Source organism: Pyrus communis, chromosome 1 (assembly GCF_041283825.1).
Source record: "Pyrus communis isolate YQ-2024b chromosome 1, ASM4128382v1, whole genome shotgun sequence".
Taxonomy (NCBI): Eukaryota; Viridiplantae; Streptophyta; class Magnoliopsida; order Rosales; family Rosaceae; genus Pyrus; species Pyrus communis.
Genome location: NC_142565.1, coordinates 7,479,383 through 7,500,140, shown reverse-complemented (window position 1 = coordinate 7,500,140; position 20,758 = coordinate 7,479,383). Strand labels below are relative to the sequence as shown.

Here is a 20,758-nt window from a genome sequence, read left to right as displayed (position 1 = left end):
AAACTACAATCATTCAAATTCCTAGATCAATATCTTAGGAGTATCTTGACCGTATCCACAGAGTATCCGAAATCAACAAAAAGTCAGCAACTCCAAATAGAGTATCTGATGCATATCGGAAGGTATCATTGGGGTATCGTGGGAGTGTGGGTATCCGATACTCACCCTTATCCAAATTTGAAGTATCAGTGCAACATAGCTTGGGACAATTTTTACATTAATATTCATCTCAGTTACGGAGAAGAGGATTCAAACTTGAATGCAAAGTATAGTGTGCACTGCTCTAGCCATTTTGACTAAACCTACGTAACCTACGTCTACGTGTTGGTGACATACTTCACCAGTTTCAAAATCACATTCAGAATAAATGGTTGAAGAAAACATAAAAGGGTTCAACTTGATCCTAATTCATAGGCTGATAGGAGGAAAGAGGAAATTTCAATATTTTGTAAGAATGATGGCACCATTCTTCAGAATCCCCGAATTTAAATGCTCAAAGCAAAAATGAAATGCGCAGATTAAACCTCAACGCAACAATGTAATGCTCAGGTTAACTCCAAAAACACAAAAAGTAAAGGATTGATCCACAAAAGGTGCAGAATTTTTGCTTACAAGGGCAAACCCTAGGAAGATACAGATTAATTTCCGAAATCCAGAATGCAAGCCCAGTTTTGACTCGAATAACCAAAAGCACGCGTAACGACAGTATTAAAACAATAATAGGTGGGCAGTGTCACTGCTGTGATGACCCCGTTGGTGCAGATCCGGATGCAGATGGAGTAGATTCCGAAGGTCCAGAACTTGAAGGTGCAGATCCTGATGATGGCGCAGATCCCGAAGATGTAGAACCTGGGGGTGCCGGCCCTGGTGTCGCAGAATGCTGGTACTGATGGTTCATTGGCAAGGATGTTGGTGGTGGCACTGTAGCATGATATTGCGGAGGGTATTGCTGGTACTGTGGTGATGGTGGAGGCATATGCCCATATGGAGGATAAAACTGCTGACGATATTGGCCATGTGGATGAGCCATGTTCTGAAAAGCATAATGCTGACTATGTTGCTGCCTCTCTGAAGCGGAACTGCGCTCTCCTGACCCTGTGATCCCACTAGGAGCCCCTTCCTTCGATGGAATAAGGGCACCCATTCTTTGAGGATCCATGGATGGATAGAATGACCTCTCCTGTGAAGGTGGAGGTGGCACGTTGTAGTAGTGCACAGGCGCAGCTGGGTCTTGTGATTGGTTCTGTTGTTGAGATATGACTGCTCGAGGCAACAAACCACCATGAGCCACCGCCTGCTGTCTAGCTTCAGCCGTGCCCTCTGATTCCTGTTTAGGTGCTTGAGGCCTACCCCACATTAACTTCAACCTCAAACCCTTTATTACCAGTTTGTTAGAGAGTTCTTCTGCAGCCTTTTCTGCACCTTCTCTTGCTGTGTAGGTTACAAATGCACATGCTCGTTGCAGTACCATCCTAACGGATTCTATTTCACCATGAGCATAAAACTGATCCCTCAAATCCTGCTCCGAAATTCTCGCATCAAGCCCACCCACGTATAAGGTTCTTATGCTTCCATCCTCAGGAGGTTCCAAGGAGGGCATCTCTCCGGCCTTGTTAAGAAGCTTCATCGCCACTGGATCATTGACTCTGCAGATATTTAACGATGAAACATGAGCATCACAAAATTCAGAAATCCATAGGATTACATTATAGGCATGTGCAAAGATGTGACAGCAAAATTAGGGATATAGCTATAGGTTTTTGAAAGCAATAATGTTGGTTGAAACAGCTAGAGGCTGAAGTAGCACACCCTATTACCTTCAGATCGATAGTTCAACTCTGACTTATTGAAAGAGGAATATGAACAAAGATATTAAACAAAACCAAAACGAAGAGAAAATTCGGACTTCATATACTTGTTTATCTACCACTTCTTATTTAATAATTTCCTCTTTAAATGAAAATAGGTAGACTTTCAATCTCAGCAAACAATTGAGTGGAAACCATTAAACATCAGAATAATGCTCATCAACAAACAAATTCACAAGTTTTAACTAGCCAACAGTTGTCAGCTAACAATGAGCATAAAACATGCAACCACAAACTAATGCTTCCTTATCATTTCGAGATGAAGTAAAGTATGAAGACATACCCATAGTAACGATCTTTGATATTTTGTTGTGACAATTCCCCAGTTATGGGCATTTCGTGCCTGTAAGGGCACTCAGCACCTCTTGTACACTCACCCCGGATGTAAAAACTGCAGACATGTGCTCTGTTCCTTTTGTAATAGGGTGTTGTTCTTTGAAGTTTCAGAATAGTGTCACTGGGCCGTGCCTTTCCGTATGAAGATTCATAATCTATACCAGCTCTAGCCTGCACTCACCAATTAAAATAAATTAGATGCTAAAGTATTTCAAAACATTTACATAAAACTGATGCCCTAACTTAGACTGATTATTCAAGAAAAAGACAAAAAAGTTACCTTTCGGTCATGTTCCTCAGCAAAAAACTCCCTATTTACATCACTCTTTGGAATAGCATCGTCAGAACTGATGGCCAGAGCAGTATCTCGAACCTGAACTGGCAAGCCATATTCAAGATCCAAGAGACAAACTTGACAAACGTTTTTCAACTTACTGCACGTCTGGCAAATCTCCGACTTCTTAAATCGCGCATCACGACCAGGCCTCCACCTGAAAACTGTGAACGGACGTGTGCAAATCTTGCACTCCTTGTCATAATCAGCTCGCGTCATCCGGACATAGGGATTGTCTCCCAAGCATGACTCGCAGATGATGGGAAAATCTGATCGTTCCCAACCATCTGCCTCCACATTCCTAAGCAACCTGTGTGCCATATTACCTAACCACCAAAATTTCCCGAAAACGCTTTAGAATTTCATTATATAAGTTAGCTGGAATTAAACAGAATTCATGCGTTTTTTCCTCTCTCTCTCTCTCTCTCTCTCTCTCTCTCACGCAGACACACAAAATATACCCAAAGACCCAAAAGCTAGAAACTAAAACCTAATCACCCCAAAATCCCTAATCCTCAACCAAAAACATAATCAGTCACATATAATACATACTGAATTAGATGCGGACGCTCAAATCAAATGCCACCCAAGTTTCAAAATTTCAACCATTTCCCGACCCTAAGTTGCAAAATTTCAATCCTTTATCCACTAACTCTATCAAGGATTCGACATACCAGAAAACAAACAATGGTACTAAAAACTAGGTAAATTTGGTATAAATTCAAATCAACTTAACAAAATCAACACAGCTATCGTGTTTATCTAACCCGATGAATAAACAAACAGAGAGGGAAAATCCATCAGAATCAAATGAAAACGAAAAATCTACCTGGAGATGAGTTTGGCTAATTGCTGTCGGCGATGCGACGGCCGGAGATAACTAGAGGTTGCAGCTGGAGGTCGGCGGCGGCTACGTTTGAGGATGAAGAGTGCGAGCTGAAGCGCGAGGGAAACGCAATTTTACAGGTGCGAGCAAGGAGATCATCAATGGCGGATGGACTTCACAGACCAAAACCTAATTCCTCTCTCTCTCTCTCTCTCTGTCTCTCTCTCATCCGCGCTTTGGTTCCCACAAATTCGTTGCTTGGAGATAGCAGGCCCTTTAGCTTGACCTCCAGGAGACTTGACGGCCCAATTTCTTGTAAATTTCTTTTGAGCCCTTTACAGGCCCATTAAAAGTTGGAAACTTTTTTCTTGGTCAACCACATTTTTCATCTTCCAATTTTAGCAAAAACAGCCATTGAGCGGTGGTGAGGGACGCTGTGGGTAATTTTATTGCTGCTCGGAGGTTCCGTTTTCAGGCCCCTAGTGTTCCGGCTGCTGAGGCTTTAGCCATTCCTCGCGGCTGTGAGTTGGGTCACTCTTTGGGTCTTAATCGTGTGGTTGTTGAATCTGATTCTCCGAAATCCATTTCATGTTTACAGGGTAGCATCACAAATGGCAGGTGGGAGATGTTTCCAATCTTATCAAAGTGCAAGAAAGTTGGCAATTCCTTCCATGACTGTCGCTGGTCTTGGACTCCAAGATCAGCCAATATGGCGGCCAACTGGTCGCGGAGTTATGCCGAGACGTGTGACTTTACTTGGGTTGACAGACCCCATCTTTACTTGTTAATGTACTTAATAAATATGAACTACCTTGCCCACGTTAATTTTATTCAGATGTGCAAGGGGTGACCCTAGTGCTTCCTGGTAGTGTCGGGTTTTCTTCCCCTTGCACTTCCGGCTTTGTTTTTGGTTGATTGCCTTGTTGTGAGCTTTCGGTATAATCTTTGGCATCTTTGCCTTGGTTATTATTGAATTTTGAATGTCTATAGTTGTATTATATGAAACGCTCATATAAATGAGCGGAAGAAAGGAAAAGAAATAGGAGGAGGAGCCGAAAAACAAGGAAAAGCAAAAACAGAAAGAAAGAAAAAACAAAGCAGAAAACATGGAAGCAGAAAACATGGAAGGAAACATGGAAAAGTAAAGCAGCCCTAGAAAAGTAAAGCAGCCCTAGAACTTCTTCCATGCTTTCTTCCAATACTCCCCCTCAAGCTGGATCAAAGGGATTAATTGATCCAAGCTTGAACAAAAGACGTTGAAAATCAGCAGAGGGTAATCCTTTTGTGAAAATATCCGCAAGTTGATCATGACTGCGCGTGTAGTGAGTGTCGATCACCTTGGACTGAACTTGATTTCTGACGTAGTGACAATCAACTTCAATATGTTTAGTTCGCTCATGGAATACAGGATTCGATGCAATGTGCATCGCGGCCTGATTATCACAGTGTAGGGACATGGGTTGTTGATGAGGAAAACCTAAAGTCAACAGAAGGCTTTTGAGCCAAATAAGTTCACAAGCAGTGGACGCCATAGCACGATACTCTGCCTCTGCACTAGAGCGTGCAACAACACTTTGTTTCTTGCTTTTCCAGGTAACTAGGTTGCCTCCCACAAACGTACAAAACCCAGTGGTAGACTTGCGATCGAGAGAATTGCCTGCCCAGTCAGCATCGGTATAGCCTGAGATCTGAGTGTGACTATTGTTGCGCATAAGAATTCCTCTACCAATGGAACCCTTAAGATAATGTAGCACACGATGAACAATCTTCAAATGATCCATGCTTGGAGAGTGCATAAACTGGCTAACAATGCTGACAGCATATGATATATCAGGACGTGTGATAGTCAGATAAATGAGTTTGCCAACCATTCTTTGATAGTAACTTAAATTGGGAACTGGATCACCGTGAGTTTTTAGCTTCAAGTTGTTATCCAAGGGGGTACGAGCAGGCTTGCAATCTGTCATTTTTGCTTCGTGAAGAAGATCCATGACATACTTGCGTTGGTTGAGGAAGAAACCCTTGTGAGAGTGTGCCATCTCGATGCCCAGAAAGTATTTGAGAGTGCCAAGATCCTTGATAGCAAACTTCTTGTTGAGATACTGTTTAAGAGCATTAATCTCTGACATATTATCACCTGTCACAATTAGATCATCAACATAAATGAGCACAACTAGTTTACCCACTAAGCTGGAACGAACAAATAGGGAAGAATCCGCAATACTTCGACAAAAACCAACCCTTTCCAGAACATGACTGAGCTTGGCATACCATGCACGTGGACTTTACTTGAGACCATAAATGGATTTATGGAGTTTGCACACCATTTCTGGATTGTTTGATTGAGGATGACCTGGGGGTAGCTTCATGTAAACCTCTTCTTCAAGTTCACCATGCAGGAAAGCATTTTTAACATCCATTTGAAAGAGAGGCCATGCATTGTTAATTGCAACCGACAACAATACTCTAACAATGTTCATTTTTGCCACCGGAGCAAATGTCTCTTTATAATCGACGCCATAGGTTTGTGTAAAACCTCGAGCAACCAAGCGAGCCTTATTCCTTTCGATTGTGTCATCTGAATGAAACTTAGTTTTGTACACCCAACGACTCCCCACTGCCTTCTTTCCTTTTGGAAGTTTCACTATAGTCCATGTGTTATTTTCATGGAGGGCTTGAAGCTCCTCTGCCATAGCATTTCTCCACTCACTGTGAAGATTGGCTTCTTGAAAACTTTGAGGTTCTCGAGCTTCATTAATGGCACTTAGGAATGTAGCAAAAGAAGATGAGACTTTGCTATAATCAATAATATCAGTCACGGGATACTTGGCAGTGTAGGTCACATAATCATGCAACTTGGATGGAAGTTTCCTCTCTCGTGCAGGATTGCGACGAACTATAGGAGATTGAACTACAGGTATTTGAACAACATCATGGTTGGAAGGATCACTGGAGGGTGCAGTGTGAATCTCTGATGAGGAAGGGTTTTCATCTTCAAGATGTTCCACCGAGTGAAGGTTAACATCATCCTGCACATGATCACTAGGAGTGCATGTTGCATCTTCTCCGTTTGGATATGGAAAAGGAAATAAGTCCATCAAATACTCCCCCTGTCTAGAGTAATCCAGTGATTGTGAGAAGTAAGGAACATGTTCTTCAAATTTAACATCCCTTGAAACAACCATTTTTCTAGTTGTTGAATTATAGCACTTGTAACCTTTTTGGGTAGATGAATAACCGAGAAAGACACATTTGGCAGCCCTTGGGTCTAGCTTGTCACGATTTTGAGTTTGAATGTGAACAAAGCATGTACACCCAAAGACTCTCAAATGGGAAAAGTTGATCTTTCTATTTTTCAAGACCTCATAAGGTGATTTAAAATTCAACACTTTACTAGGCAATCTATTGATTAGATATGCCGCAGTAAGGACTCCTTGAGACCAAAACTTCTTAGGCACATTCATGTGAAACATAAGAGCTCTAGTCTTCTCAAGTAGATCTCTATTCTTCCTCTCGGCCACCCCATTTTGTTGAGGTGTTCCAACACAGCTTGTTTGGTGTAATATACCATGCGTGCTCAAGTAGTGTGACATGTTATGAGACATATATTCTGTGCCGTTATCTGATCGTAAAATATGAATTTTTGAAGCAAATTGGGTGGCCACAAGTCTATGAAAATCTTGAAAAACTTCCATCACTTCACTTTTAAATTTCAAAAGATACAACCAAGTAATCCTTGTGAAATCATCCACAAAAGTTACAAAATATTTGTATCCATCAAAAGACTCTATAGTTGGTCCCCAAACATCGGAATGCACAATTTCAAAAGGGTTACTAGCCCTAGACAAAGAGGAAGTAAATGGTAATCTAGTAAACTTAGAAAAATGACAAACATCACAAGGACTTGTAACTTTGCACATATTTGGGAACAAGGTGGATAGAACTTTTTCAGAAGGATGTGCTAGACGTTGGTGCCAAAGTTGTTGTTCTTGAGCTAAGCTTGAAGTGACTTGAAAAACCTTGGGAACTTGAATATGCTTGGAAAGATAGTAGAGACCATTTAAGAAAAATCCTTCACCAATCGTCTTCTTGGTGACTACATCCTGAAAGATCACATTTTTGGGAGAGAAAATGGCAAGACAATTTAATGAGTTTGTGATCTTGCTAACAGATAAAAGTTGAAAAGGAAATGAGGGAACATAAAGAGCCTCAGACTCGACATCACTTGAGATCAAATGTATTTTTCCTTTTCCCACAACCATAGCATTTTTTCCATTGGCAACTGACACTTGGGATGGAATAGAAAATTTTTCAAATTTATGCAAGTTTGTAGACTTGTTAGTCATATGATCAGTGGCTCCAGAATCTATAATCCAATAATCATGCACATTACCAATGTTGAGAGCAGTTGAGAAGGAGTGTAAGATACCTGGGATGTCCCTTTGTACCACGCCTTCATTTCCAGCCAGGAAGCCAGCAAACTGTCCTAGTAGTGCAGTTTGATTGTTGTCACACTGATTTAGTGGTCCTTCACTATCTCCAAGACCTTGTTTCTTGTGAAGAAACATAGCAAACTCGTTGATCAGTGCAGCTGGATTAGTGGTGAACTTCAGTGCTCCATCAGAAGAAGTTGTGGCAACATGATTTGCCTTGTAAGAAGGGTTGTACGAGCCTTTCGAGACACCTTTGTTATCCCTAGGAAACTTTGGTTTTAACTCTGGATGAAGAATCCAACATCGGTCTCTTGAGTGCCCACCAGCATCACAATGGCTACATTTTAAGCCAGTTTTCTTTCCTTTGTAGCCTCTCTCCTCACCAAGTTTTTGGTTAGAGAAGTAAGCCCTAGCTTCTGGTATATTTGCCTTCATGTCCAAGGTCATGACTTTCCTTCGAACCTCTTCTCTTTGAATTGTGGCACACACACTTGAAAAAGAAGGCAGGTCGGGATTCATGAGGATATGGCTTCGAAGATCTTCGAATTCAGGGCTCAGGCTTGCTAGGAGTTGGAATATTTTGTCTTCCTCGGCTCTTTTAGTTAGCACAGCAGCGTTGATGGTGTGTGGTCGATACACATTCAGCTCGTTCCACATAGTGGTCAGCTTTCCAAGATGTTGCACAAATGGCTTCCCTTCCTGTTGCAAACCAGCAATGTCCTTCTTTAACTGAAACACTCTAGCCGCATTGTTCTGATTTCCATACATTTCCTTGAGATTTTTCCAAAGAGTCATGGAGGATTCAGCATAGCTAAAAATTTCTGCAATCTTACGATCCATGGAATTGAGTAGCCACGACATGACCAACTGGTCTTTGCATAGCCAAGCATCATACTCCGGTGAGGTAGTCTCAGGCATTGGAATAGCACCATTAACATAACCAAGCTTTGATCGTCCTCCCAGAGCAAGAGAAACTGCTCTCTCCCATGGAAGATAGTTAAACTCATTTAGCAAGACAGAACTAAGACGTTGATTTGGGTTGATATCAATATCTGAGTGTGGTGATGGTTGAGTAGCATGAAAGCCGTCTCCTTCCAAATTTACTAAGCTTTCTTCAGCCATGATTGAAGGACAAGAAGCTCACAAATCTCTCAAGAGAACACCACAGAGACAGGCCGGTTAGGGTCACTGCTCTGATACCATATTGAATTTTGAATGTCTATATTTGTATTATATGAAACCAAGTACAAGGAAAGCTCATATAAATGAGCGGAAGAAAGGAAAAGAAACAGGAGGAGGAGCCGAAAAACAAGGAAAAGCAAAAACAGAAAGAAAGAAAAAACAAAGCAGAAAACATGGAAGCAGAAAACATGGAAGGAAACATGGAAAAGTAAAGCAGCCCTAGAAAAGTAAAGCAGCAGCCCTAGAAAAGTAAAGCAGCCCTAGAACTTCTTCCATGCTTTCTTCCAATAGTTATGAAATCCAGTTTACCAAAAAAAAAAAAAATTACATATCTCTACACCATTGGCCCCCTCATTTAGCTTAATTGTCAAATTAAGCTAAATGAGGTATTCCGTTGGGTAAAGACTTTTTGTCCGACAAATAATAACTTTCTGTAGTGTTCTTAATTTAAATTAAAACTAGAAGTATGATTAAACATGAATATTTCAGATCTTGTTAGGACTATACTCGTTTTTTTTTATCAGTGTGTTTTACTTGGATTTCAATTTAGGTACGATTATACGTATTCCGATCCACCTAACAAAATTGAATCCAGTGCATTTCTTTATCAGGAAACTAAAAATACAATTAAAGATGAGAACATTACAAGCATGGCCTTATTGGCATTCCCCGCGGAACCACAAGCATGGGTTTCAGAAACGCCTTCCAGGCTTCCGCCTTCCTTTTAGAAAATTCAACCAGTGCGTTACAGGGCTCACACTATTCTTACCACTTCTAAAAGCTCGAGACACATGCCCATTGTATAGGTAACAATGCATGTATCAATTAGGACAAATTTTAGGATTAGTATGTTATGTTGATCTCCTGACCATTCATGTTTGTGAGACTCACAAATAAGAACGCAATAGTTAGACTGTTAGAAGGCGTGAATTTCGTGAAAAAGGTATAAACATAAAAATTAATTTAAACCAGAGGTAATTAATGGTTCTATAACTGAAGCTAGATAAACATTGGTAATTACTAGATTTGAATCCACCAAAAGGATTTCCTTCCATATTAGTCATCCTTTCAGTTACTAAAAACACCCACTTCATGCATGAAAGACTATTTGATAGCATCAACTAACTAAACCCTACAAGAGAAACAGAGGCTCTAAATTTTGCGTGCTTTCAAATGGAAGGAACGGCTGCAATGGGTTTGAGGCTTGTGTTTGCTCTGGTGCTCTTGACATTCTTGGCTGCAAACCAGCACAGACTGCACAGTACTGTTGTTGTTGAGGGTTGGCGTCCATCAATAACCAACCAAGAAAGCCCTGGCCCTTCTCCTGACGTGGCCAGCTGCCATCCACACGGTTGTGAAGCATCGTGCAGGGCTGAACTCGAGGAGAAATACATAAGCTTCCATTGTGTCTTTGGGTGAAGAAACTTCTTGTGTGTGTTTTTCCAAAGATACAATAATATCACCTTCAAATAGAGTAGTATATCGATTAAAGTCTCAATAAGATGGAAAGAAAGTTACATAATGAGGCCAATCGCCCCTTAGAAGTGAAGTTCCATTTCAGACTCTTTGAACGGGAAGGAAGTGAAAAGAAATTGTAGAAGTTCCGACCTTGTACTAAGGTACACTGAACACTAAAATAATATATGTTCAAACTAAAAGTCCAAGCAAACTAGAAAACGAAAGGATCCGGCAAGCAAGTAGACTTTTCGGGTAGCAAAGCTAGCTCTTCGTATCATTGGCATCGGGCAAGTGAACTTGGCTACACGACAACTGTTACTCTAGCACAGGATCTAGTTCCACACCAATCTGCTTACATAACAAATTCCCCGTTAACGAGTTTTGGTATATGTAAGCCTCTAATAATGTTGAGGATTATATAAAGTAACATTTTTTCACATGATTGGTGGTCTTTTCTCTTAGTTTACTATTTGTTATGAAATTTTCATTAGGAAGTGATGCAAGGTTTTGTCATCGTGATCATTATCTTTTCATGTAGTTGGATGCGGTTAATTATGCGGTTGAAATATTGTATCGCCTTGCCATCGTGTTTGTAATCATGGAATTTTATTTCATGTTGATGATGTTCTTTGTTTATTTGATTAATAGAATATTTATCTTAGAATAGTATTTTTCAGATAACAATACGATCAGTTGTAGGCACAAAATTTATATTTTATTTTTGTTAACAATAGTATTACATTAAAAGAAGCGGAGGGTTTGAACCCAGATCGCACTTAGCAGAAGAAAAAAGCTTATCCGACATCATGATTCACTACATGCAACAAGACAAATTTCTTAACTCGTTCATGATGACAACATTTTTAAACGAGAGAGAAAAAAAAAGGTTAATAATAAGTACAACACCGAGAGAACCACAAACCCAAATTACTAACTTTACCAAAAAAAAGAAAACCCCAAATTACTAAGGCAAACAAAAACATCACCAAAGATTGGGTCCAAATGATTAATATCCTTGTATCCGATCGATTTTACAGGTTAAACATGACCTTAATGGCATTGCCTCCGCGAGCACTGGTTTCAAAGGCTTCTTCCACCTCCTTCTGAGAAAATCCAAACCGATGCGTTATGAGGGGCTTCACATCAATCTTACCACTTCTCAGAAACTCAAGGCACAGCGGCCATGTGTTCTGGTATCGGAAAATTCCAATTATATCAATCTCTCTGCGTAAAAATCATGAAACCACAACAATCTTAGTAATGCTATAAGCAAGTCTCGCCTCTACTAGAAATGCGATACCAAATGCGGAGTAAAAAGAGTGATACAAATAGTTTCTGTTTAACTTTTATATCATGCACATATGGTAATTATGATACGTCGATTCAACCGGGTGCTAACCCAAAAGGGACCGGCCAAAAGGTTTAACTGAAAATACGGATCAATTTATACCTGGTAGCGAGAGGGAGAGTCATCTCTCTCTGACCCATTCCCACAAGGCAAACTGTGCCTCCGGGACGAGTAGCACTCAAAGCTGTTGTTATGGTTTTGTTAAAGCCTGCACAGTCGAAGCTTATATCCACTCCATTTTCCAAAACCTTTTGTATCTTAGCCACTTCCTCAGCTTCATCCTTCAGAACAAATATAAATGATCAATTCTAAATACAAGGTCCCGATATTTCGATATCACAATGCGCGTTAAACCATTTCAGAAGCATTACTATCGTACGCACCTCAATATTTGTTGAAACCTTAACGACTTCATCGGCGCCAAGACTTTTTGCAATCGACAAACGCTCGTCATTCACATCCGCAATGACAATTCGGGGCGCCCCAAAAGCACGAGCGGCTAGCAGTGTAACAAGTCCTATAGGTCCTGCTCCCACGACCAAGATATTTGTTTCTTGACAGACATTTGCCCGGCGACAAGCATGAATACCAACACTTAAAGGCTCACACATTGCGCCTTCCTCCAAACTCACATTGTCTGGCAGTTTAAAACATAGATCTCCTGGATGGACAACCTGCCAAAAGATAAAAGCAAACCTAGAAGATTAAAATTGACACAATTGAAACAACGCGGACTAAAGTGCACAATTGGTATATATATTATAGTTTTGAAATGCTGCAAAGTATGTGTACCTGATTTGCCAGACAACCATTATTTGGAGGGGAGCCAAAAAACTTCATCTTGCGGCATAGATTGTACCGGCCTTGTTTGCAGAGGTTGCATCGCTTGCAACTGATACCAGGCTCTAGTGCTACACGATCGCCTGGCACCAAATCTTCGACCTCACTCCCAACTTCCTCTATGATCCCAGCACACTCATGCCCAATAACCATTGGCTCTTTAACTATAAAATCTACACACCTCATGTTCTGAAAATAGTATCAAACAAAAATAAAAACAGACCGGTCAGTAATGATTTATTGGATATATATAACAACACCCATATATATTTCTATTTTTATTTTTTTGTTATTCTTTCGTATGTAACCATGCACGCTAGAGCATATATATGCTTCTCATATGCACTGTAGTTCAAATCCTCTCTCCGTGCTTTAGGATGGTTTACTGTCATCCATTTTAACTCCAACTTAGCACTAATCCATCAAAAGCCAAAGAACTTAACAACTAATTTACTATTACACATCAAATTAAAGAAGGGAGCACCTTGAAGTGGTGTACATCACTGCCACATATGCCAACAGCCTTCAGCCGGACTCTAACATCATGGGGTCCTAAAATCAAGAAATCCCAGGAAAAAAAAATGGGAGCAGGATGTTAACCAGGCAAAAGGATCACAATTCACAAATAGTTTGACAGAAAAATGAAACAAATCATATGAAGTTGACAAAAAAGATTAAAATTAAAATTTCAGTCACTGAACTTAAAAAAAAATTAGATATCAACAATATAGCAATCAAATATCGACGACAACTGAAACCCTAATCATTTCAGCAATTAATATTTTTAAAATGATCATCTTGACAAATTTCTCATAAAAAACTATATCAGTGAATCAAATAATCTAATTCTTCATTTCCAAAAAAAGTGATTCAATCAAAACATGAAAAGAAATAGATACCAAGATTAGGGAGCTTGTAAGGTTGAATCTTGAGGTTTTTAACACCAAGAAGCCAAGCAGCCATGTTCTCTTGTTGAACATCACCATTTATTGCTTCCCCAAAACAGCGATCAGCATGATCTCCATCAGACATGCCTCCCTTTCCCATCTTTCTCTCTTTGTTTTCTCAGACTGCGAGTAATTAGTGAAGGTGCAGAGTGATTAATGAAGCAGTAGTTAGATAAGCTCCCTTGTTGTCATACTATCATCTCTGGCTACCTCATATATACATTTTCTTGTATGTATTTGATGAGTGTGCTGGTGTAAAATAATATAAATTCCTTTTCACACTTTACTCTTATCTTGATAACGTTGGGGTTGTGATCGATGGGTACTGATGATGAATCGCCGATCTAGGACAAAATGCTTTGTGTATAATTCACTTTCTGTTGGAACATCAGTATTATTGATGAGTCATATGACCAGTAGTTGGATAGGACCGGCCTTCGATTTTGGAATTGTCCCTTTCTTTTTCAATTTGGGACACGTAATGCAATTCTCTTCATCAAAACCAATATAAGATAACGACTCTTCTTCTTTTTTTAACCTTTTATACAACCGATTTTGGAAGAACAGTGTATCTGATACAAGATCTGAGTGCATGTATTTGGCGAATTCATGCAATTGTTACAATTTTTATGGTTTATATACATGAAATTGGTCAAAATTTATTGATCAATGGATTGTTCTAATGTTTCTAATAAATTCAAGCGATGAAGTGACTAATTTTAAAAAAAAAATGATGAGTCTATATGAGCAAAATGATAGGTCCATAGAAATGATATGAGTGGTTTATAAAACATTTGATCCGTTTGTTAATCAAGATTTAGTTTTTCGTCGTATTGCAACAGTTAACATAAAATTGACGTAAACTACCGGCATTGCCCTCACAAAGCACTGTTTCAAAAACACGTGTTCCGTCCACCTTATTTTGAAAAAATCTGAAACTATTGAGTTAGGCTTCACTCAAAACTTACCACTTGTAAACGTTTCCAAGGCATATATGTTCTTTTATACAATAATTCCAAAGAGATCAGCTTGCCTATGTCAAAGATGACCAACCGACCATTATAAAAGTAAATGTTGCAATTATCACAGTAAATTAATTAAAATGCTATCACACGTGTATGAGTTTCATTTGTTTTACAAACTAAAAAAATTTGAACAAATATTTGATCACACAGGTTCACACGTGTATGAGTTTTTATTTATATAAATTATAGAGATTCGATCACAAGTGCATGAGTTTGACTTCCGTTCAAATATATATGCATGCATGTAGAATTTTCAAAGCGTAAAAAGATAAGCCAGACTACTATGATACCGTAAACAAAGAAGACATACATTATATAACAGTATTAGATACAGAAGATACATTGGTACAATAATTAAATACATTGAATAGCGAGCTATCATTTATCATTTGCCTATCATCAATTTATACTATAAAAACCAAATCACATGACCAACACCTGACATCATTACCTAAAAACCACCAAGAAATTAGAGAGAAGTCTGTCAATTGCATCATATTAAGTTATTAACCTTAAATTTTGTTTATCTTCAATGGAAGGAAGAGCAATGCGTTTGACACTGTTGTTTGCTTTGGTGGTTGCGACATACTTGGCTGCAATTCAAATGTGGAGTAAAAAATAATCAAGAAAAATATGGAGGTGATACGTGAATTTTTTGGTTAAAAAGACAAGATTACCCTCGAGGCACACTAAGATTTCTACACTCAAGCAGTGAGCAATCATCCCTCAATCAAGTCAAAAGTGCCTAAATACGTATTTATTTATAACCTATTTCATCCATTCCTCATCATATCTTCTCCACAAGGTAACCTTTAAATCATACCTTTTTTATTATATTAACTATTCAATTAATTTGCTAATTAAACACAAATAATGAACTTCACCCACAAAACCATCCAAGTGGCCGGTCTATCTCCTCCTAAGGTGGCCGGCCACATCCCTATATAAACACCATCATTCTCTCCAAAACTCAATTCGAATTCTCTTGTTAAATTCTCAAAATTCTCCAAACACTATTATCTTGATATTCTAACTTTGGCATCGGAGGTTCTTCGGTTAAAGCCCCCTCATTCATCGTGGGCGCGTGAGGCTCTTGGCCTTGACCTAAGGTGTTACTTGTTTTGTAGGTGCAATTTTGTCTAAGAACAAGGAGGAAGAAATTTGCATCCATAAATTGGTGCTTTCATTGAGAGTTTGATTCACATGCTCAAAGAAGACTCTAGCATGCAACGTTTCTAATTTCTCGTTCATTTGTAGATTTTTCGTACGTTCTACTTCGTAGAACTTTTTATAAAATTCTTTGAATAAACGTAAAAGAAAAATACAATGACAAAAAAATTTGGAAACCACAATGAACGAAACTTCTTATGTTCAAAGATCCGAATTAAGTGGTGGAGATTGCGATGTAGCCCCACCACGACGATTCACAAGGCTCAATGCGGCGGCAAGATGAGCAACCTTGCCACCACAGAGCACCACCACCATGGCTGCCACGGGGACCACCGTGGCAGTGGTGAATGTGCCTGCTCCATAACAGCAGACCATGGCCCTATGTGCTGCCATTACAACGACCCAATCCCAGGACAAAGCCCAGGTGCTAACAACAGTTGCGTAAGTAGCCCAGCAGGCGACCCAATCTGCAGCCCACACCACAAGGCAGCCGAACCAAGCCCAGCACGAGCAGGCCCAAGCCGCTGCCCAAGACGCATCGTAGGCCCAAGCTGCGCTGACCATTCCCTCTGCCCAGATCCAATGCACTCTCAGCGCTACACTACGTCCACGTACCCTACACATTGCACGGCTCACTCCCGTGGTGTCCCAAGTAGCCCAAGTCGGTCCAAGACTGGTTCAACTGTCCCAGCTCTAAATTTATGGGCCAACAATTGAACCGGGGGCATTTTCACCCCATTTCTCCACGGATTTGACATTTATCAACTCAAATATCGTACCTAAAGTCCACTACACTTCTGTTACTCAAGGAGACGCATTCTGTCCAAGCTCTTCCAACCCGAATAACGAACAACACTTGTCTCGACAAGCCATAAAGTTAACAAGCGCCATCGCACAGCAAACAACCTTGGTGAATCAGCTCTTGCAGCGTACCGAGATGCAACGTACCCCAGACGAGGTGTCCCAAAGTAGGACAAAGGTAGACGACCAACAGCATCCTAATAAACAGCAACTTGACCAGTCACGAACCGAGCGTTCTGTCGGAGTACACTCCCGACTAGGCCCTTGAGATAGCGTACATTCTCATCTTAGCGCGCAGAGGAGTGTGCACTCTCAGTTAGGCCCATGGACGAATATACATTCATGGTTGAGGCCACACTCCAATAATCAACATGAGCAATCTTCCAGGCAAAGCGCTTATTCGCGTCAAGGCCCGCAAAAAGTATTTTCCACCTCACATCAGAGTAGGTAGCACAACGGACGGAGAGAAACAGTCACTCAATCCGACTCAAGTTCAACCAGCAGCCTGCGAGTTACCCGCTTATCTAGAAATATACCACAAGCACTGCAATTGCGACATAAACTAGCCGAACATATGGAAGAGCAGCCTAGACCAGCAAGTCACGACCAGGGGCAGCCGAAAGCTCCGCTACCCCCAACAAATGCAAATTCGAGAAGAAGTAGAGAGGTTCATGACCAAGCGATTGCGCGATTTCCAGCACAACGAAGCTATTGACAAGGGGCTCAGATAAGACATGACCAAATACAAAGATTACTTCTGTTTCGACAAATGTAGCAGCTCAGCCTAATGGTGCGCCGGGGGTAAACGAGTACCAGAATGACATACCAGCCCAACTCCAGACGATTCAATATTGAAGCAGCACATCACCAGTAACTGAGCATCACGGAACTAGTGGTCCAATTCCTCCTGATGCGCATAACCTGGCCTAAGCCAGCCCTAGCTCTACTTTCACAGTCGTGCGTACCTGCTCCACGGCTCTCGAGAGCCATTGATCTATCACCATGGTTCATAATTGTGCCAATCTTGCACCACGGCTCCTAGCCATGCCGATCTTGCCCTGTGGCTCGTGCCAACCAACCCTCAAAATGGCACACAACGAAACACCTAATGATGGGGCAATAATTATGGGAACAGCTCACTGCGCTTACACCCTTACGCGGGTTCCACAAGCAGTTCGCCAAACAAGACCTTGCAAGCTGAGGATTATTTCAGTTGTCCAGCAATCCAGTTTTCCTCAGTTGCACTCACGACAACGACTTCCATGCTCTCCAGTGCGAAAAGGTAAACCAATTCCTCGACACCTATATGGGCCTGTTCTCCAGTGCGAAAGATTAAACTAATTGCTCTCCAGTGTGAAAGATTAAACTAATTGCTCTCTAGTGTGAGAGGTAAACCAATTCCTTGACACCCATATGAGTAAGTTCTCCAATGCGAAAGGGTGAACTAATTGCTCTACAGTGTGAGAGGGTAAATCAATTCCCAGACACTTATATGGGTAAGCTTTACAGTGCGAGAAGGTAAACTAATTGCTCTTCAATGCGAGAGGGTAAACCAACTCCCCGACACCTATATGGGTAAGCTCTCTAGTGCGAGAGGGTAAACTAATTGCTCTACAGTGCAATAGGGTAAACCAATTCCCCAACACCCACATGGGTAAGCTCTATAGTGCGAGAATGTAAACTTATTGCTCTTCAGTGCGAGAGGGTAAACCAATTCCCCGACACTTATATAGGTAAACTCTCTAGTACGAGAGGGTAAACTAATTGATATCCAGTGCGAGAGGGTAAACTAATTCCTCGACACCCATCTGGATAAGCTCTCCAATGCGAGAATGCCACATAGCTCAAAATATCAAATGCTTGAATACCAATTAGACAGTAAATGATCAGGGAACAACAACCACTTTGCACTCAACAGTTTGCTCAGCCGACACTTCATGTTCAGCAGCACCGATCTTGGCAACTTCATCCTTAACTGCTCTCAAGGCACATCGGGATTTCTACGTGCAAGCAGTGGGCAATCATCCTTCAATCAAATGAAAATTGCCCAAATAGGTATTTATTTATAACCTATTTCATCCATCCGTCATCATATCTTCTCCACAGGTAACCCCTAAATCATTTCTTTTTTATTATATTAATTAGATAATTAATTGATTAATTATTCAATTAATTTGCTAATTAAACACAAATCATGAATTTCACCCACAAAACCATCCAAGTGGCCGGTCCATCTCCTCCCAAGGTGGCCGGCCACATCCCTATTTAAACACCCTCATTCTCTCTAAAACTCAATTCCAATTCTCTTGCTAAATTCTCAAAATTCTCCAAACACTTTTCTCTTGAAATTCTAACTTTGGCATCAGAGGTTCTTCGACCAAAGCCCCCCTGGCAATTCATCATGGGCGCGTGAGGTTCTTGGCCTTAACTTAAGGTGTTATTTGTTTTGTAGGTGCAATTTTGTCTGAGAACAAGGAGGAAGAAATTTGCATCCACATCAACAAACTCATTTTGTCGAGGGTTCACGTTCCCCATTGTTCAATGCCCAACAAAGCCCGAGCCCTTCTCCTAAAGATTTGGCCAACTGCCATCCACATGAATGTGAAGCTTCATGAAGGCTGATTTCCAGAAGGAATACATAAGGCCATCTCCAACCGAAGGCTAGCAAAAGGGCTCGTTTTAGTCCTCTGGCCCTCCAAGATATTAATATTTTAATAAACAGTACATGGCCATATTTGCCTCCATCTCCAACAGAAGGCCAAAGGGCCATAGGGCTCGTTTTAGCCATGTGACAAAAAACCATCTCCAACCGAGGAGAGCCATAGGGCCAAACATAATTTATTATTTAAATTTAAAAACTACAACAATTTAAATTTAAAAAGGGTGAAAATTATGTGGAAAATGGTGTAGGAATGACTTAGGTATCTATAGGAAAAAAAAAAGGGAATTTTTTTTTTTAAAAAAAAAAGGACAATATTGTCGGATAAAATGTATTAATAATGAAAAATCCAACCCGGCTCGAGGTTTGCAGGTTGGATTGGGCCAGCCAGTTGGCCCTTTGGCCATTTTTTGTCCCATGGGGCCCACGAGCTATTTGGCCGAACCCTCGGTTAGAGACGTTTTTCGGACTATTTTCGGCCCTCTGACCCTCTGGACCCTTCGGTTAAAGATGGTCTAAGCTTCCAATGCATACCAACTGGACGTGACGTAACTGTTTGTGTGTGCTTTATCAAAGATGTTATAATTAGCCCTACACCAAATGTGGTTGTGTAATATATAAGCCTATAATTACAATAACAATGCATGCGTTGATAAACAAACGTTTTCATATCATTGATACAGTATTTCTCTAGTTTAATATTCCCAAAAAAATTAACTTTAGACCCTAAAATTCAATTTTCTCTATAAAACACGACATGATTTTTACTCAAAGAAACCCAATGATACTAAGATCCTAATAAGATAATTCGTTGATTACATTCTACTTTACGCAATTTTCTTTTTTCGGGTGCTGAAAGTACACGTATTGCGTGTTTGATATATACAATTAATTCTATGCAAATTATAAGGGGAAAGTTATTTATACCTTTTTGTTTTTATCTATTTTTTCCTGTTGCCACCAATTTTGCCAATTATTGGCATCATAATTCCCTTCACATATTCTTTGACACTAGCTAAAATATATTTTATTGTTGTTTTTTCTATTAGGTGTCAAATGGAGGGTGCTATTATTGGAAGATATGTTTTCAATAACAAGCCAGCGGCAATTTTAATTTAGAGAGTTTTAACGAAAAGTCCGTGGTACTGTTCACTTTAACGAAAAACCATATTTTAACACTAAAAAATCAAATATGGTACTATTCATTTTACCCATTATTTTGTCTCATTTTCATTAGTTTTCCTTTATGCTGATACATCTTTTATGGAATTGTATTTCAAAGTTTGTTCGAGGTTTGATGAACTTGTAGTTAAGGCTTTTTAGATGACATATATGCTGCCTGATTACCCTTTATATTTGTTGAAATCATATTTGGATGTGCTTGTTTTGCATTTGTGTAATATTATACATCGTCCAGGGGAGTGGATATTGTAAGCCTTATATGTATATTCTCATTTCTACCTAGCACGAGGCCTTTTGGGAGCTCATTGGCTTCAGGTTCCATAGGAACTCCAAACTTAAGCGAGTTCGT

General features: G+C 40.2%; 3 protein-coding genes across 3 annotated transcripts; all 3 read right to left on the bottom strand.

Moving 5' to 3' along the window:
* Positions 1-550: 550 nt before the first annotated feature.
* LOC137720229 (zinc finger CCCH domain-containing protein 40) lies at positions 551-4,131 on the bottom strand. The gene is made up of 4 exons (XM_068459271.2): positions 3,368-4,131; positions 2,485-2,864; positions 2,152-2,375; positions 551-1,646 (listed from the first exon to the last, which is right to left on the bottom strand). The coding sequence occupies exons 2-4, from the start codon at positions 2,857-2,859 to the stop codon at positions 734-736; spliced, it is 1,512 nt and encodes a 503-aa protein (XP_068315372.2). The 5' UTR covers positions 2,860-2,864; positions 3,368-4,131; the 3' UTR covers positions 551-733.
* A 3,165-nt stretch (positions 4,132-7,296) lies between these two features.
* Positions 7,297-8,947, bottom strand: LOC137743054 (uncharacterized). The gene is made up of 2 exons (XM_088695440.1): positions 7,794-8,947; positions 7,297-7,467 (listed from the first exon to the last, which is right to left on the bottom strand). The coding sequence occupies exons 1-2, from the start codon at positions 8,917-8,919 to the stop codon at positions 7,439-7,441; spliced, it is 1,155 nt and encodes a 384-aa protein (XP_088551566.1). The 5' UTR covers positions 8,920-8,947; the 3' UTR covers positions 7,297-7,438.
* A 2,183-nt stretch (positions 8,948-11,130) lies between these two features.
* Positions 11,131-13,986, bottom strand: LOC137720187 (L-idonate 5-dehydrogenase). The gene is made up of 6 exons (XM_068459205.2): positions 13,525-13,986; positions 13,110-13,177; positions 12,578-12,814; positions 12,169-12,459; positions 11,888-12,066; positions 11,131-11,661 (listed from the first exon to the last, which is right to left on the bottom strand). Exons 1-6 carry the CDS (start codon positions 13,670-13,672, stop codon positions 11,469-11,471), a joined length of 1,116 nt encoding a protein of 371 aa, XP_068315306.2. The 5' UTR covers positions 13,673-13,986; the 3' UTR covers positions 11,131-11,468.
* Positions 13,987-20,758: the final 6,772 nt, after the last annotated feature.

What these genes read in the sequence shown, in the direction of transcription:
- LOC137720229 (XM_068459271.2), bottom strand. Translation starts at nt 2,859, where the DNA reads ATGGCACACAGGTTGCTTAGGAATGTGGAGGCAGATGGTTGGGAACGA. An exon ending in CTGAGGAACATGACCGAAAG is followed by an intron (nt 2,376 to 2,484) that starts GTAACTTTTTTG and finishes TGGTGAGTGCAG; the next exon opens with GCTAGAGCTGGTATAGATTA. An exon ending in ATCAAAGATCGTTACTATGG is followed by an intron (nt 1,647 to 2,151) that starts GTATGTCTTCAT and finishes AAATATCTGCAG; the next exon opens with AGTCAATGATCCAGTGGCGA.
- LOC137743054 (XM_088695440.1), bottom strand. Translation starts at nt 8,919, where the DNA reads ATGGCTGAAGAAAGCTTAGTAAATTTGGAAGGAGACGGCTTTCATGCT. An exon ending in GGTACAAAGGGACATCCCAG is followed by an intron (nt 7,468 to 7,793) that starts GTATCTTACACT and finishes GTGATCTTTCAG; the next exon opens with GATGTAGTCACCAAGAAGAC.
- LOC137720187 (XM_068459205.2), bottom strand. Translation starts at nt 13,672, where the DNA reads ATGGGAAAGGGAGGCATGTCTGATGGAGATCATGCTGATCGCTGTTTT. An exon ending in TTACAAGCTCCCTAATCTTG is followed by an intron (nt 13,178 to 13,524) that starts GTATCTATTTCT and finishes TCTTGATTTTAG; the next exon opens with GACCCCATGATGTTAGAGTC. An exon ending in GTGATGTACACCACTTCAAG is followed by an intron (nt 12,815 to 13,109) that starts GTGCTCCCTTCT and finishes TACTATTTTCAG; the next exon opens with AACATGAGGTGTGTAGATTT.